Raw genomic sequence first — 14,939 nt, 5'->3', positions numbered from 1 at the left:
TTTGCAAATCAATTAACAGAAATAGCTACTTTATTTTCTACATTTCTTCTGCTTTACAAAGCATCGAACCACTGCTAACAAATCCATCTCAAGGCAAAGAATATAGCTCTTCTATTTCTGTATTTTCTCAGTGATAAATTGAGTACAGTAATGAAAAAATGTAGGAGAGTGATGAAAGGGCTGCAGAGAGAACAAGTGCTGTCCTTTCCCTTCTCTCCACATTTACCGAGCGAACAATATGAGTCACCAAAAATAGGGAAAATCTATGGCATCAGAAATTGAAGAATGATTATCTGCAGAGAGCCTGCTTCTTCATTGATGGAAAAATGGTTGCATGACAAAATAACTGCAGGTAAGAGATGAAGATCCTTCAATTTACCTGGAAAAAAGAGAGCTGTCACGCTCAGCACTCACAGTGCTCTCAGTGCTGGAGCTGCCAAAGGCAGCCAGTGGGTCCCAAGGTGAGGCTGGGGCTGCCCCCTGTCCTGCTGCCCATGGAGCCGAGTGCTGAGCGCTGGGTGCTGGGAATGGGAGAGTAATTGGGTGCAGGAGCATCCTTGGTCACTTCGTGGTCCTGTTTGGGCCCAGTCAGTGTGGGTGCAGTCAGTGAGAGTTTTTTGGAGGTCTTTTACTCTCCAGCTTAGAAGAACACAGGTGGACTTTGAGCTTTAAAAGCTTTGAGAAGTGCTACGTTTGTGATGTTTTCCTCACACTTCTGCACCGACCTGATATGAAAATTCCTGATGAATCAAGAAATAGCCATTTTGCTCCCCTGCCCTCCTGAAATCAGTTCCATCAGAGCCGGTGTCCATGCCGTGTCCCACGGCAAAGAGAGCTCAGTAACAGGAGGTGGGGAGCTGTGTGCAGCGCTCCTCAATCAGCTGCTGCTGGGATCTAATCACGTCAGTGCCCACAGAAAGGATATTCTTCCTCTTCCCGGTTGGTGACTGATTGCTCCGAAAGCAAAGGTCTGTGCCATGCAAGAACAGGCTCCCGTCTGCTTCTTAGATTATTTTGTCCACAGGTTAAATATCTGTGTTAATCATACTCTTAAAGTCATCTGTTGGGGAGTGGGGGGCTCTGGAAGCCAGACATGGGGTTCAATGCATGGTGCTGTTCCATCCCACTCCATGGCAGGAAAAACAATCTCATGCTTTGGGTTGGAGGAGAGTCTGCATTCCAGTTTTTGACTGTGGCAAAGCTGAGCAGAGCACAGTAATGTTTCTCAAGTGGCGATTCCAGCGCATTCTGAACAAAGCGTATGGGAACGTGGAGCTTTGTTTTACATGTTGGCAAATGATTTCGAACTGCAAAAAGCACAACTACCTTTACTTATGGTAGAGACTGTGGCACAATATGTTCAACCACAGCAATGGCATCGTAGGGGAGGGTGTTGTTGTTGTTTAAATATGGTATTTTAGAGATGGCATTTTAAGGTGTTTAGAGAATGGTACAAATTTTGCTGGCAGGTCTGAGGTGCAAATGGCACCACGTGTTTACATGAGAGACGGGGTTTGGGTGGATACAAGTAATTACAGGTACTGGCACAATTAAGGGCATGTTTGGGCAGCAAAATGAACTGAAATATTGAACTATTTGAAACAACCTGACCCATGAGAACGTACACGTGGTGGGGCAACGCTCTGACCTCCTGCACTTCCACTTTTGCTTTCACTTTCACGTCTTTTTCTGCACACAGCTGTGTGCTACAGTTGTGCTTTGTCATTCCATGGCACATTGCTTCTTCCTTTCTAACACAGAAAGAATAAGGGAAGGAAAGCATGGGAAATGGTGGCTTTCTTACAAGAAGTCTTCATGCAGATGCCTGGGCTACAGTTTTTGGAAGGCAGAGCCGTTTGTCAATGAGGGGTGTTCCAGATGCTGCTGATCTGATGCCTGAGAAGTGAACAGTCGTATAGATTCTCAATTAGTGGCAAATGGAGTTCATCACTGCCTTTAATAACCCTCATAAGCACGTTTTAATTTTCCTTTATATTTGTCATACAAACGAATTTTTGTGTCCAAGCCATAAAACAATAATCTATTTCTTATGTCATGTTGGTGATTTCTAGATACTACGCAAGATAATGAAATCAATATGCAGATTAGGAAAGCAAAGCAATAAATCACTCCAGCTGCAGAGAGAAATCAATTCTCGTGTTTTGCAGCATCTCCATCAGCGAGATCTGTGCAGGTCAGCCCGAGCTGTGCTCCCTACAGGGTGAGCCCAGGGCTGGAGCTGTGCACAGAGGGCTCTGTACAGCACAGCAATACTGTGCCCCAGCGCTGCCCGTGGCCCCTGCCATGGATCAACAAGCATTTATAATGAGTATTTTGTACATTCCGAGGTAAATTTGGAAATTTTAGAGGTTTTAAAGTGGTGTAAGTGTAGAAAATGTTAGAAAATCTTACTAAATCAGCACACAAGGGAGGAAAAGTCCGGTAGTGAAATGGAAAATGTGGGGCTGCCAAACTGAGGGTGTGGGTGCTGGGTGGGAAGTGAACTCCTACTGTCCCATGCTGTGCCATCCAGAGCCATGTTCTGTAATACTGTGCCATGCCATGACATACTGTGCCATACTGTGCTATACTGAGCCATACTGAGCCATACCGTGCCATACTGTGCTATACTGAGCCATACTGCGCCATACCGTGCCATACTGTGCCATACTGTGCCATGATGTGCCATATTGCATCATACTGTGCTGTGTAGGCAACAGAACAAGGGGAAATGGCCTCAAGTTGCACCAGGGGCGGTTTAGGTTTGGTATCAGGAAGAACTGCTTTACGGAAAGGGTTGTTAAGCACTAGAATGGGCTCCCCAGGGAGGTGGCTGAGTCACCATCCCTGGATGTGTGTAAGAACTGTCTGGACGTGGTGCTCAGAAACATGATTTAGTGGTGGGCTGTTAGAGTGCTATGATTAGACTATGGTTGGATGTGATGACCTTTAAGGTCTTTTCCAACCTCAGCAATCCTATGATTCTGTGATTCTATACTGCACCTTGCTGTGCCATACTGTGCCATGAACAGGCAGTTCTTTTTGCTTGTAGAGAACCTGTTGAGCTCTCAGCTGGGTTTTCACTATGCTGCAGTGAGGTGTTCATCTCCTGCTCTGTCATGCTTTGCTCCAGCCCTGTGCCACCAATGGGTGCTGAAGGCTGGAGCTGATTGAGGTAGTGGATGCTGGAAGATAAAGTTGCTCATAGATAGGTTCTAAATGGCGTTTTGGGACACACGTGCAAAATGAGCGTGTTCTTCAGGTCTGCATTGTGATTATGCATATATATGCTCTGGTCATAAAAAATTCCACATATTTTAGTGATCTGGATGTAATGGTCCCTAGGAGCCAGTAAACAGCAGAAAACTGAGCAGCATCCCAACATAGCACGGAGCGTTATTTGTCACCGAGGGACAAGAAACACTGCCTAGAGAAGCCAATTCCTGCCATGGGAAAAGTGTCCTTTCCAGTAAATGACTGATAAAAGTAGAACCCACAGTTTTCACGGGCATCAAATCATAGTGAATAATTTTACAGAGGTTCATTATATAGCAGGGCTGCACTGCTGTGTTTACTTGTCTGTTGTTTTAGCTTGTGCATTGCTGGTGTTCATTTATTTGCTAGTTCTGTTTTGGAAATGAGTAAATTGTGCAACCTGTTTCATTGCAATGAGACTTTCAAACATCTTCTGTGAGATTTTATTTAATTTCCCCATTACAGAGCCCAGATTAAAGCAGAACCCAAGCAATTAGAAAACAAACAAAGCATGTAAGTGAGAGAAAACCACTTAATCTGCACTCTGTGAGCCAGGAGAACCCTTCAGCCTGTGCTGTGCTGTGTCACAGCTGAAATCTCTTAAAATTCTCACTCTGTGCTGCTCTGCTGTTGTGTCCCGGCATTGGTGCTGTACCCCTGCATTGGTTATATTATATTATACATTATAATCTGAAAATGGACTTAGTGGCCTTAATTTTGCAAACATGACTAAACCAATGTATGCTAGGGCTTGCCATCACCCTTCCCAGGGATGCCTCCCAAAGCAGCAGGGCTCCCAGGCAGACATGCAGGCACTGGGAGCTGCAGGAGCGTTCCAGCAGAGAGCAGCACGGCAGCACACGCTGCAGCAGACAGGCTGGGCGAGCTGCTCTGACTCCAGGTTATTTGCCTGATGACTCTGAATTGTGATGGAAATAAGTCATCCTCTCCCGTGTTCAAAAAGCAGCAGCATCTACAGGAGCAGTTCAGTCCTACAGTCATTCCCATGACAGCAGTAAGCTTTATTACGCAGCATCATTTATGTGCACTTGAATGTAACTGAGAATATAATTCCAGCCCTTGAAAATGAGAAATGAGGCACAGTGAAGTACAGACTCGCTGTCAGTCCCCTGCTCAATAATGGCTCACATAACTCTGGGCTCTGGGGAGAACTGTGAGCTCAAACACGCTTGTAGTTCATGGCTAAGAGGGTCTGGAGAGTCCCACTCTGCCTGTTGCTGCTTCAGGCACCCACATGTCTGCATGGTGTGTGGGGAGCAGGGAGGTTCCATGGGAGTGCTCAGGAGGGAGGAACACAATGGGGCCAGCAGGAGCCTCTCAGCGCTCCAGTCATTCCTAAACTACTTAGAGATTTGTAAATAACTTAGAAATAATAATTCAATACTGGGGTCGTTTCCAATCACATGTAAGTGATGTTTTTAATGTCGCAGGAGAGTGCAAGAAGGCACCCACATCCAGCAAAGCCACCTGCATCCCCCCAGACCTGCTGTCCCCACCAGTGCTGCCTAGGGCCAGGGATGGCAGTGGTGATAAGGATGGTAGGGATGGCAGGGACAATAGCCTGGATGGTGGGGGTGAGGGTGGGGGGAATGGGGATGATGGAGGTGGTAGGGATGGCAGGGACAATAGCGGGTGGTGAGGGTAGTAGGGATGGTGGAGATGGTAGGAGTGATAGGGATGGTAGGGATGGCAAGGACAATAGCCCAGATGGTGGGGATGGTAGGGATGGTAGGGATAATAGCCCAGATGATGGGGTGGTGAGGGTGATGGGGTGGTAAGGATGATGGAGATAGTGGGGATGGCAGGTATGATATGATGGGGATGGAAGGAATGGTAGCTTGGACGAGGACAGCAGCGCTGAGAAAGAGGAAATAGAGCTGAGATAACACAGTGTGTTCACTTCTGCACACAGCACTGGTAAGGCTCTCCATGCTCTCAATAGACCGTTACGCTGTGTTCCACTGTTCACGTGTCAGGATGATTCAGACAGTCCTCAAAAGACAGAAACAAATATTATCTATCAAGCCTAACGAAAATTAAGCTTGTGGTGCTTAAATCATCTGCAGAGAAAAATGAAGAGGTGATTTATCATGTTTTATGGGTCCTTAGTCATAGAAAAGATACTTGATAGTAAGGGGAATGTTCAGTCTTGCAGACAAAAACATAATAAGATCTGATTTCTGAAAGCTGAATTTAGTGAAATGCAATTTGGAAGGAAGATGCTGTTTCCCAGCAGTGAGGGGTATTTAATTGCTGGAAGCGCTTCCCCGGAGTGGCAGTGTGAGCATCACCTGGAACTGCCAGGATAAGCACAGACAGTTCTGCAGCACAGCCTAATGGGCAGCGCCTGGAAGCTGCTGGGAATGGCTGAGCTGAGGCCATCAGCCCTGAGCTGCCCCTCTGGCCAGGAGCTCCCCAAACCTGCTGCATTTCAGTCCCTGCACACACGTGCTCCATAACCATATCTTGCATGTTGAATCTCTAGGGAAAGATTTTCCCATTGTTGGCCATTAGAACACGTGGTTTTATTAAAATTAAAGCACTTCACAAAACGGGGTAATTTGGGACTTGAGCAAAGCAGCAAAGCCTACAACAAAGAGGACAATACTGACGGTCAGCCGTGGCCACCCCCAGACAACAGGGCTGTGTTCCGTGCTTCATGTGAGCACAGCTGGGAGGCAGTGGGTGAGGAGAACTCCGAGCCTCGTGCGAGGGCAGGGGCAGATGGGGGCAGTGCTTGGATTAGGCAGCGGTGGAAGGAGCAGACTGTGCTGATCCTTGTCTTGGAAAGGAGATGCTCATCAGTGCGAGCTGAATGAAGCCCAGTTGTTTCAAGGCGAGGCTCCTGCCTCCGGCGGTGCTGTCAGTGAATTCGCTTTGGAAATCTCTCTTTGGAAATTTGATTATGAGCGCTGATATGAGCTGGTTCTACTGCTGCTGTTCAGGAGCCTCGTGGTTATGCCGAAGGACGGCAGTTGAGCACACCTGAAGTTCACATTACCATACTTCCAAGCAGTTGTTACCCATCGGACTCAGCTCAGTGCACTGAGCAGTCAGCGGACGGCTCATGCATCCACTTCTGGAGACAGACACAGGGAAGAGGCTGCTCTGGTCTGACCCTGAGCCTGACAAAGGCCGAGCACTGGGGAACCGCAGTGTCTGTGGGGCACACAGGTGCCACTGGGGCAGCAGGGCATGCTGCAGCCAGAGCCCCTCTGTGTGGTGATCATTTACAGCAAATAAGTTACCGGGGTAAATAGCACTGTGTAGCAGCTATGTGAAAATCCACTTACAGCACTGCATAATGGTGCCAAAGCAGAAGCCAACCTCTATTTTTCTACTATCAAGGGCACAGAGCCTGGAATAAGAAACTGTTGGAAATCTTAGGCTGTAATATCTATTGTATCTGGAAGATATTCTCGCAATTCCAGGTAGACCCCACTTGTACATATTTACTTGCGAGAAGGGCTGTGCTGAGTTATTGGATTCCTTCAATGTAACTTCCCACAGGTATGTTTTTTTCTGAAGGAATAAGAAATATGTGGCTCAGGCTTAGGAGGATATTTTTCAAGCACTGTGGGCTGGATAAAGCCCCAGCATTTGCTGCACTGCTTGTGATATTCTTCTCTCCAAAGGATTTCTGCGTCTCAGCCGGGATGAGGCTCAGAGCAGCTGGGGAGCGGATCCATCCCTCCTGCTGTGTGCACAGCACTCAGAGCTGCCGCTCAGAACAGGGGCTGCCCAGAGTGAGGGCTGTGTGCCCCAGCCCTGCAGCACCAGGCTCTGCAGAGCGGGGTTGGGCAGAGGTTCTTTGTTGGCTAAACTCTGATCAATGAGTTGTCAGTATTTGGAGGTAACTCTTGCGTGTGGTTCAGCGCCTGCAGATGCTGTGTAAGGACTGCTTAGTGTCCCTGGGCACCAGGTGGGTAGAAGGAGGGGGACTGCTGCCTCTGTGAGTGAGGCTGCTGAGCTCAGGCAGCTTCTGCAGTTTCAGTGGCTGTGTGTAGACCTGTTTGAACTTCAAAGGGTAGCAGCACCAATCTTCACTCTCATAGGCCTTTCCCAGACCTCTGGTTTCCCTGTGGGTATTTCTTTGCTAATTAACAATATGCTGCACAGACTTTTAATTTTCTTTGCTCACAAATGCATTGCCATGGGCAAGCACAGGGAATTTCCACCTTCCTTGGTGCTTTCTGACCCCAACTCATTCTGATGCAGTAACTTCAGTGGACCCACGAAAGGGTTGGAGGGCATCTGCAAGTGGAGATCCCAAAGCACACAGAACATAGACACGTAAAAACATAGAACCATGGAATTACTGAGGTTGAGAAAGCCCTTGGAAGATCCCCAGCCCACCCCGCTATGGCCACTGCCCATGTCCCTCAGTGTCACATCCCCACGGCTCTGGAACACTTCTTTCTTTTCTCACTTCCCTGGTACTGCAGATTCCCAATGGCTCCGTGCTATTTTTGGTCTGTGTTGCGCTCTGCCTTATGACCAGATGGATGAATAGTGGAGTTTAGGGAAGAAATCTTTCTTTATCAAATACTGCAGACCTGAAAGAAACACAATAGAAACAAATGTGTTTGTTTTGGTCTCCTCATTGAACAGATACGACTCCTTGCGTATACATGGATGTAAACACCATTATTTTTTAAAGTACAAGCAAAGTTTAATTACATTTTCTTTCCAAGCTGTCACGAGCGAGCTCAGCCTTCTCCCAGATGGGAGCACCCATCCGTCAGCAGCACTTTACTGGGATCTCATAGCAATCCCTCCTCTGTACAAAGCAGAGGAAACTGCTGCTTTCCTATTTGCAGTATTTCAAGTCCCCAGGCTGTGCTGCAGACGTGATTGAAATGGCTGTGGTCACACCTTCACAAGGCTGGTGTTGTTTCTTTCTGTGACCTCCCAGCAGGTTTGTGTGGTTTTGTGGCCATGGTGATGCACAGGCACAGCCTGCTCAGCTGCCGCTCTGATGGCAGCGCTGTCTCGGTGGCACTGACTCGATGGCATTCCCTTACAACCTCTCCTTGTTTCCTTTCAGTTTCTCCGAAGATATTTCGTATTTCGAGTGACATCGTTGTGAACGAAGGCAGCAATGTGACCCTGGTGTGTCTGGCCACTGGAAAACCAGAGCCCTCCATTTCCTGGAGACACATCTCTCCATCTGGTAAGTGCCCGTGGCTGTCGCTGAGTCCCAGCTGTAACAGCTTTCAGAGGTGGGACAGAAAAGCATCATCAGATTCAAGCTCTCAAGAGTGAAAGCTGTAATGCAGCTGTAACATGGGAAGGGACAAAGAAAAGCACCTGAACGAAGGCATGCTATTCACTGGGTGGCTCCCCGGGACAAGGTAGTGGCTGCTTCAGCCTGAAGATACCATTCTCATTGAACAGGAGTTCATTTTAACAGGCTGCAAGGGCAACAGCTGTTTACGAGGGTGGATATTGATAGGAAAGGGGGAATGGCTTTAAACTAAAACAGGGCAGGTTTAGGTTGGATATTAGGAGGAAGTTTTTCACCCAGAGGCTGGTGACGCACTGTTCACAGGTTGCCCAAGGAGGCTGTGGATGCCCCATCCCTGCAGGCATTCAAGGCCAGGCTGGATGTGGCTCTGGGCAGCCTGGGCTGCTGGTTGGTGACCCTGCACACAGCAGGGGGTTGGAGCTGGATGAGCACTGGGGGCCTTTGCAACCCAGGCCATTCTATGATTCTATGATGTGATCAGCTCACACTGAAGCCAATCCAAGGGCTCTCTGGAAGTTTAAGCTAAAACACATCATAGCGTAAACCTGAAGAGATTTCCCTCCCATTCAGTCTTACAACCCACAGAACTGCAGTATGCCTTAGGTTGGAAGGGACCCTGCAGCCACCTGGGGGGGAACCGCACAGCTGTGCCAGTTCTTGTGGGGCAGCTCTGCAGTGAAGGACCCTCTGTTTGCTCACAGAAATTCTCTGACAGCCACGTGCTGCAGGGAAGGATGGCTCCACGGGCTGCAGCTTTCTATGGGCTGTCATCATCCAGCAGCAGTTTCCTTTTCAAAGTGAGAATCAGAGAAAAAAACACACAACTTTTGACCTTTAAGACAATGACAGTGAGTTCTGCTGGAAGTATCCATTGGGGGACAAGGGAAAAATCAGCTGCAGCAAAAAATGGATTTTAACTAAATGTCAAATAAAATTTTATTGGAAACTGCAGTGATACTTCAGAGTAATAGCATAAAGCATTGGGGGTTTTACAGGAAGGAGCCTCTAAAATTGACCTATAGAGGAAAATAGCAGAAGAGGAGAATGAGTCCACCCAGACTGAGGAGCAGGACCCCCTCACCTTGAGTCCTGGCAGGGCTGGTGCCCGGAGCACAGGGCTCACACAGAGCCCAATGCATTCATATGTTGGCCCAAGGGCAAGGGAGGAGAGAGGAGCTGTGGGCTGAGGGCTGGGCTGGGTGTCTGCCCATGGGCTGCTGGTTGAGTGGCCAGCACTGGATCCCTATGGGCAGGAGCACGGTGTTGGTGTGTGTGGGCACCTCCCTCCAGGCTGACATCAAGGCCATATTAGGTTTGCTACCCACTCGTACAGCTTTGCTCCTCGTTGCTCTGCAGCTGCACATCAGCCCGCGGCTTCCAATGTGCCAGTGGGAGCAGGCATGCAAGGAGCAGAGTGCTGTCCATGCTGCAAGCATTTTGGTCACACCTGCCATTCCTGGGCACAGCTGCATGCCCTGCTGTACTGACAGCCATAGACAGCACTGAAATCCAATTAAATGCAGGAGAGTTGAGAGCTCCAGGTTGCTGTATGGGCTCATATTATGCCTGCAGCAAATTACCTTTATCTACACGTGAGCTTCAGCTGCACTTTGTAATTTCTCTCAGTTTCCCCCCGTAATTCCCGGTGGCACTAATGAGGATTACACATGAGCATCACATCTAGAAGACAACGCTAAATTATATTAAAGAATCATATTTGTGATATTCTGAAATTGTTTGTCAAAGCTGCTGCTGGAAGATAAGGAACGGGAAACTCGGAATACAAATGACTCAATGTAGGCTAATGCCAAAATACTATCGTGATTTGCATCGATGCGGCCTTTACTCGGAGAGGGTCAGATTGCATTTGGTTGAACAAGAGATAAAACAAACCTTTCAGAGGAAGAAGAATAAAATGTATTTAGAGGTGATTTTTAACTTAGTACATAAATTATTGGCCTGTAATCTTTACGGTATGTGTTTAACTCTCAGTCATTATGGAAATGCATTCATTATATAAATATTCATTATGCAAAGCCATTATGTAAATCCACCAAATCTACACATTCAGCACAGCACCGTAAGGAACGCGGCGCCGCTGTTTGTAATCTGAAAATCTGGTATTGTTGAAATGTCATCGGAATAAATCGCAGGTATTACTTATTTTGCTCTGACATTTAGGAGCAAAGTGCAGCATCAATAGTTGGAGAACGAAAGCGGAATTGTAAAGAATTAAGGTCTGCTAGAAAACATAATTCCAGCTCTTCACACTTGTTTGCGCAGCATGCGGGTACAGCTCCATTTCTGAAAAGCAACTCTGCAAACACTGCCACCAGCAGCAACAACAAGAGCCATTCGGAAGACTTGAGATGCTACTGCTGGGCAGAATTCTGGTGCCATACGCATGGAAGCTTCTTTGCTCTTGGCCAGACCTTCCATGTGGAGGTTCCTGCTGCAGCTCAGGGCCGTGCAGGCTGCACCCTGTGCACCAGCACTGCACTGCCACATGCTTTGTGGCTGCTGTGGAGAGAATCCTGCTCGTTCTTATGGAACAGTCCCATCTGACTCCTCACTGCAGCATGCAGCCCATCCCCTACCACGTCCCACCTGCTTTAAGGCATATTAAAGCAGGATTGACTGCAGAACTTGTAGAACACTGAAGGAAAATGAACATTGAGACACTGGAACTTACATATACCTCTTCATCTCTTTCATCTTTTTTCTCCTTCCTTCTGGATTTATGTTCAGTGTTCTTCAATTGTCCTAACATTCCTCAAATACATCCTAGTACAGAGAAATGGTTTTAAGCTGAAGGAGGGAAGATTTAGGTTTGATGTCAGGGGGAAGTTCTTTACTCTGAGAGTGGCAAGGTGCTGGAACAGCTGCCCAGAGAGGTTGTGGATGCCCCGTCCATCCCTGGAGGTGTTCAAGGCCAGCCTGGATGGGGCCCCGGGCAGCCTGGGCTGGTATTACATGTAGAGGTTGGTGGCCCTGCCTGCAGCGGCTGCAGGGGGAGGTGCCACTAAGGGGCATTTTTACTGGGCATGGTGATGACAGGTTGGGTTGGTGGTTGGACTTGATCTTGGGGGTCTTTTCTAACCTTTATAATTCTATGAGTCCCCGGTGACTTCCACTCTCACCCTTTCCAGACCTTCTGTACTGTCTTGCCCTTTTCTCCCAGCTTTATCACCATCATTTTTAGTCCAGTTTTCATTTCTTTCTTGAAATTTGAGGATCAGCACTTTGTACACTCACACATGTTTGGGAGTGCAGGTTTGGGTACTCTGTTCATTCGATCTCATTCCCAGAGGAAGGTGGCACTGAAGTGTTTCCCAAAAAACAACCAACCAACCAAAGGAAAAACTGTTCAGCACATGCAGAATAACGATTTTTTTTTTCCACAAATATTGGGGAAATCTGCACTTTCCCAGAAATTACTCTGATGTTAGGTTGGAATGTACCCATGTCTGCCTCCAGCTTCGCACACTCATTTCACTTTCTCTTGGGGTGTGGGCACGAGTGTGGTAGGACCAAGTGGAGCCTAACACCAGTCCTATTATTCCTGGACAGCCCCAAAGCCTCAAAGATGTATTGTGTTAATGTATCATCATAGCTCCGTCGTTCTGATGAGGTATTAGTGTAATACATCTTCGGTGCACTCATATGATAGGGCTGTCTGGGAGGAAGGGGTCTAAGAGCTGGTTCAATTCAATTACAGGACAAAAGGCAGCGCCAGCCCCGAGCAGGCAGCGTGATTCCTGCGGGATGCAAACTGCCACGCAGGGCTGAGATTTGAAGGGGGTGAAAAAAGCACAAAGGCTTCTTTTAAACTTCAGGCTAAATCCTAAGAAACAAACAGAAGCTTGATATGAGCTCAGCTAATGTCAAATATTTTGTTCCATTTGCACTTCTGCTAGAGAAACACTATTTTTCAGATGTTATCCACACATCCGCACGTGACAGAAATAAGAAGTGTTTTGTTGGTGTGTGAGTGCTCTGAGCCGGGATTTGCAGGCTGATAATACCTAAGTGACATGAATTACTATCAGATTTCCAGGGCTTTGTGAAAGTACAAAGTGCGAACTTGTCTTTCTGAGTGCTCCTTCTACTGACTCAAAATGGTTTTAAAACTAAAGGTTTCAGAAAAATAAATAAATAAATAAGGGTTTCTGGCTTGTGTCTTTAGCCCTGCTAAGCCCTGAGGTGTATCACTGCTGGTGGGGGTTATCTCACACCCTCCACTGTTTCCCTCTGGCGTGTTCAATATGTGCACGGTACCGCTGCTGGTGGACAGGTTGCTGCTTGTACTCCTGCAGGGTGCCTCGAGCTCCTGCCCCACTGGAGGTGTGGGGCCACAGGTGGCCCTGGCACATGGCCCTCACTGCTGGCAGATGGATGGCCACGGCACACCGAAGGCGCAGCTCCTTCCCTCCAGGTGTCCAAGCAGCAGAATGCAAAATAATTCAGCGCTCTAATCTGATAAGCAGTGACAGTGATGTGCCTCCCTTATGCCATCATCACTCATCTCGCCAGCAACAGCTTCATTATGCTGAGCTCCTCGTTCAGGTGAAGCATTACCGGGCTGAGCTGAAACATCTGCTCCTCACAGCTGGGTGGGAGGGCTGGGAGAACAGCCAGCAGCCCCCAGACCTGCTGGGGCAGTAGGCTGAGGCTAGGCGGGGGGGCCAGACCCTGTGACTGCATTGGTCCCCACACAGTGATGGCTGTGGGGACATGGGCAGGCTCTCAGCTCTCAGTCATGAATGCACTGCACAAGTGCCCAACTGCTGTGACACACATCACCTGAAGATCATTCCTCATCAAACAGCCTAACTGGTGCCCCTGCACCACATCACCTCTCGGGCTCCTCTTCTGCTCCAGACGAGCTGTGTGTGCCCTGGAGGGGCCATGCTACTCTCCTCTGCCCACTGTGGTAAGGGTGTGAATGGGGCAGCAGCCCATGGGGAGCCCCTGCTCTTACACAGACAGATCCATCTGACTGCAGCCACGTGGGGATTGAGCATTCTGTGATTAATGTTTCATACAGATTTAATGGCCCGGCTGGTGATTCTGAAGCGGAGTGTTCTGTTGTGAAGGCATCATGCGCCATTCCATCAGTGCTTCCTTCATATTAAACATGCTCCTGGCAGCATCCCAAGGACTCGAGAGGAAATGGTGTGGAGCTCAACGCAGAGTAAATGAGGGGATTAATTAGCAGTTTAAAGACAGCAATGCAAATATTAGTGCTTAATATAAACGGTTGGTTGCAATTCTTTCCTTTGCCTTTGCATACCAGGAAAATAATGATCCTCCAGAGCCACACCTCTCCCATGCTAAATATGATGTCTTTCGATTTCAGGCCGTGGGCCTTCTGGCCTTTTGTTTCCTTAATGATACTCCTAACATCATTGCTGGGGGATACGTGGAGCATTAGGATCCAATTAAGTGACATCCAGTACACGATCCATCGCGCCGGGTCGAGTGACATTACAGCGGCTGCGATTAGTGGGCTTCTGAGCAAGGATTCTTAGAAAAATGTCATAATTATCGAGACCGTTCCTGAACTTTGAGCATCCCTTCAGGAACAATTACAGATATTCCTAGAAATCCCCAAGTCTTCTTAAAATCTTTAAACAGAACGAAAAAAACCCTCTCGTTAGAATGCGGTCGTCAGGAGATGAGCGCTCACACTGAGAGGCTCCAGTAATTGGGTCTTTGTGAAGGGTCTGAGGACTGAGAGTAAGATTCCAATCTCGGTGAGTTAGAGATGGGAAAACGAAAGCCAGACAAAAGTGTCGTGCAGAAACAGTAATGACTTCTTGACAGTTTTATAACAAGAGGAACGTATTTCTCACTTTTCAATAAAAGTAGATGAACTCATTAATAACTCATAAAATGCCATGAAAATTAAAGTTTTAAAACATGCTTAGTTTATTCCCTCAGATATTAGTTCATTTTTATTTGAGAAACACTGCGTTTGTGAGTGAGCGATTTATGAATCATTAAAGATATTTCAGTGAGATCGAACCTTTAGTGCTGAAAACGAAACTAAGCAAGTGCAGATTTCCTTCTTCCCCCTTCCTTTGGTGTAGCATCCTTCACCACTGCTGCGGGAGATGCTCGTCTTGGAGCAGAACGTGCCAGTGCTGGGATGTGCACACATTTTTGGAGGAATCTCCAAAATCCCAGAGATACCTGTTTTCTATTTAATGTTTCAAACCCTCTTTATTAAATATTCCCTTATGCTTATTGTTAGTCTTTCTCCCTTCCCCAAGCTGGGCACAGGCTGCAGGTAGAAATGGAGGCTGGGCACACCAGCAATGCTCAGGAGGGGGACAGCAGGTGACCTGCAGGCACCATAGAATCATAGAACCATAGAATGGCCTGGGTTGCAAAGGCCCACAGTGCTCATCCA

General features: G+C 47.7%; 1 protein-coding gene across 2 annotated transcripts in view; it reads left to right on the top strand.

Moving 5' to 3' along the window:
- Nucleotides 1-14,939, top strand: part of NEGR1 (neuronal growth regulator 1) — a 167,471-nt gene that overhangs the window by 87,830 nt on the left and 64,702 nt on the right. For both annotated transcript variants that reach the window (XM_032446132.1, XM_015870907.2), the window contains exon 3: nucleotides 8,324-8,449. In XM_032446132.1, coding sequence (XP_032302023.1) covers nucleotides 8,324-8,449 — 126 coding nt within the window. The remainder of the gene's footprint in view (nucleotides 1-8,323; nucleotides 8,450-14,939) is intronic.

The sequence above is a fragment of the Coturnix japonica genome, chromosome 8, assembly GCF_001577835.2.
Source record: "Coturnix japonica isolate 7356 chromosome 8, Coturnix japonica 2.1, whole genome shotgun sequence".
Taxonomy (NCBI): domain Eukaryota; kingdom Metazoa; phylum Chordata; class Aves; order Galliformes; family Phasianidae; genus Coturnix; species Coturnix japonica.
This window is presented reverse-complemented; position numbering and strand designations above follow the sequence as displayed.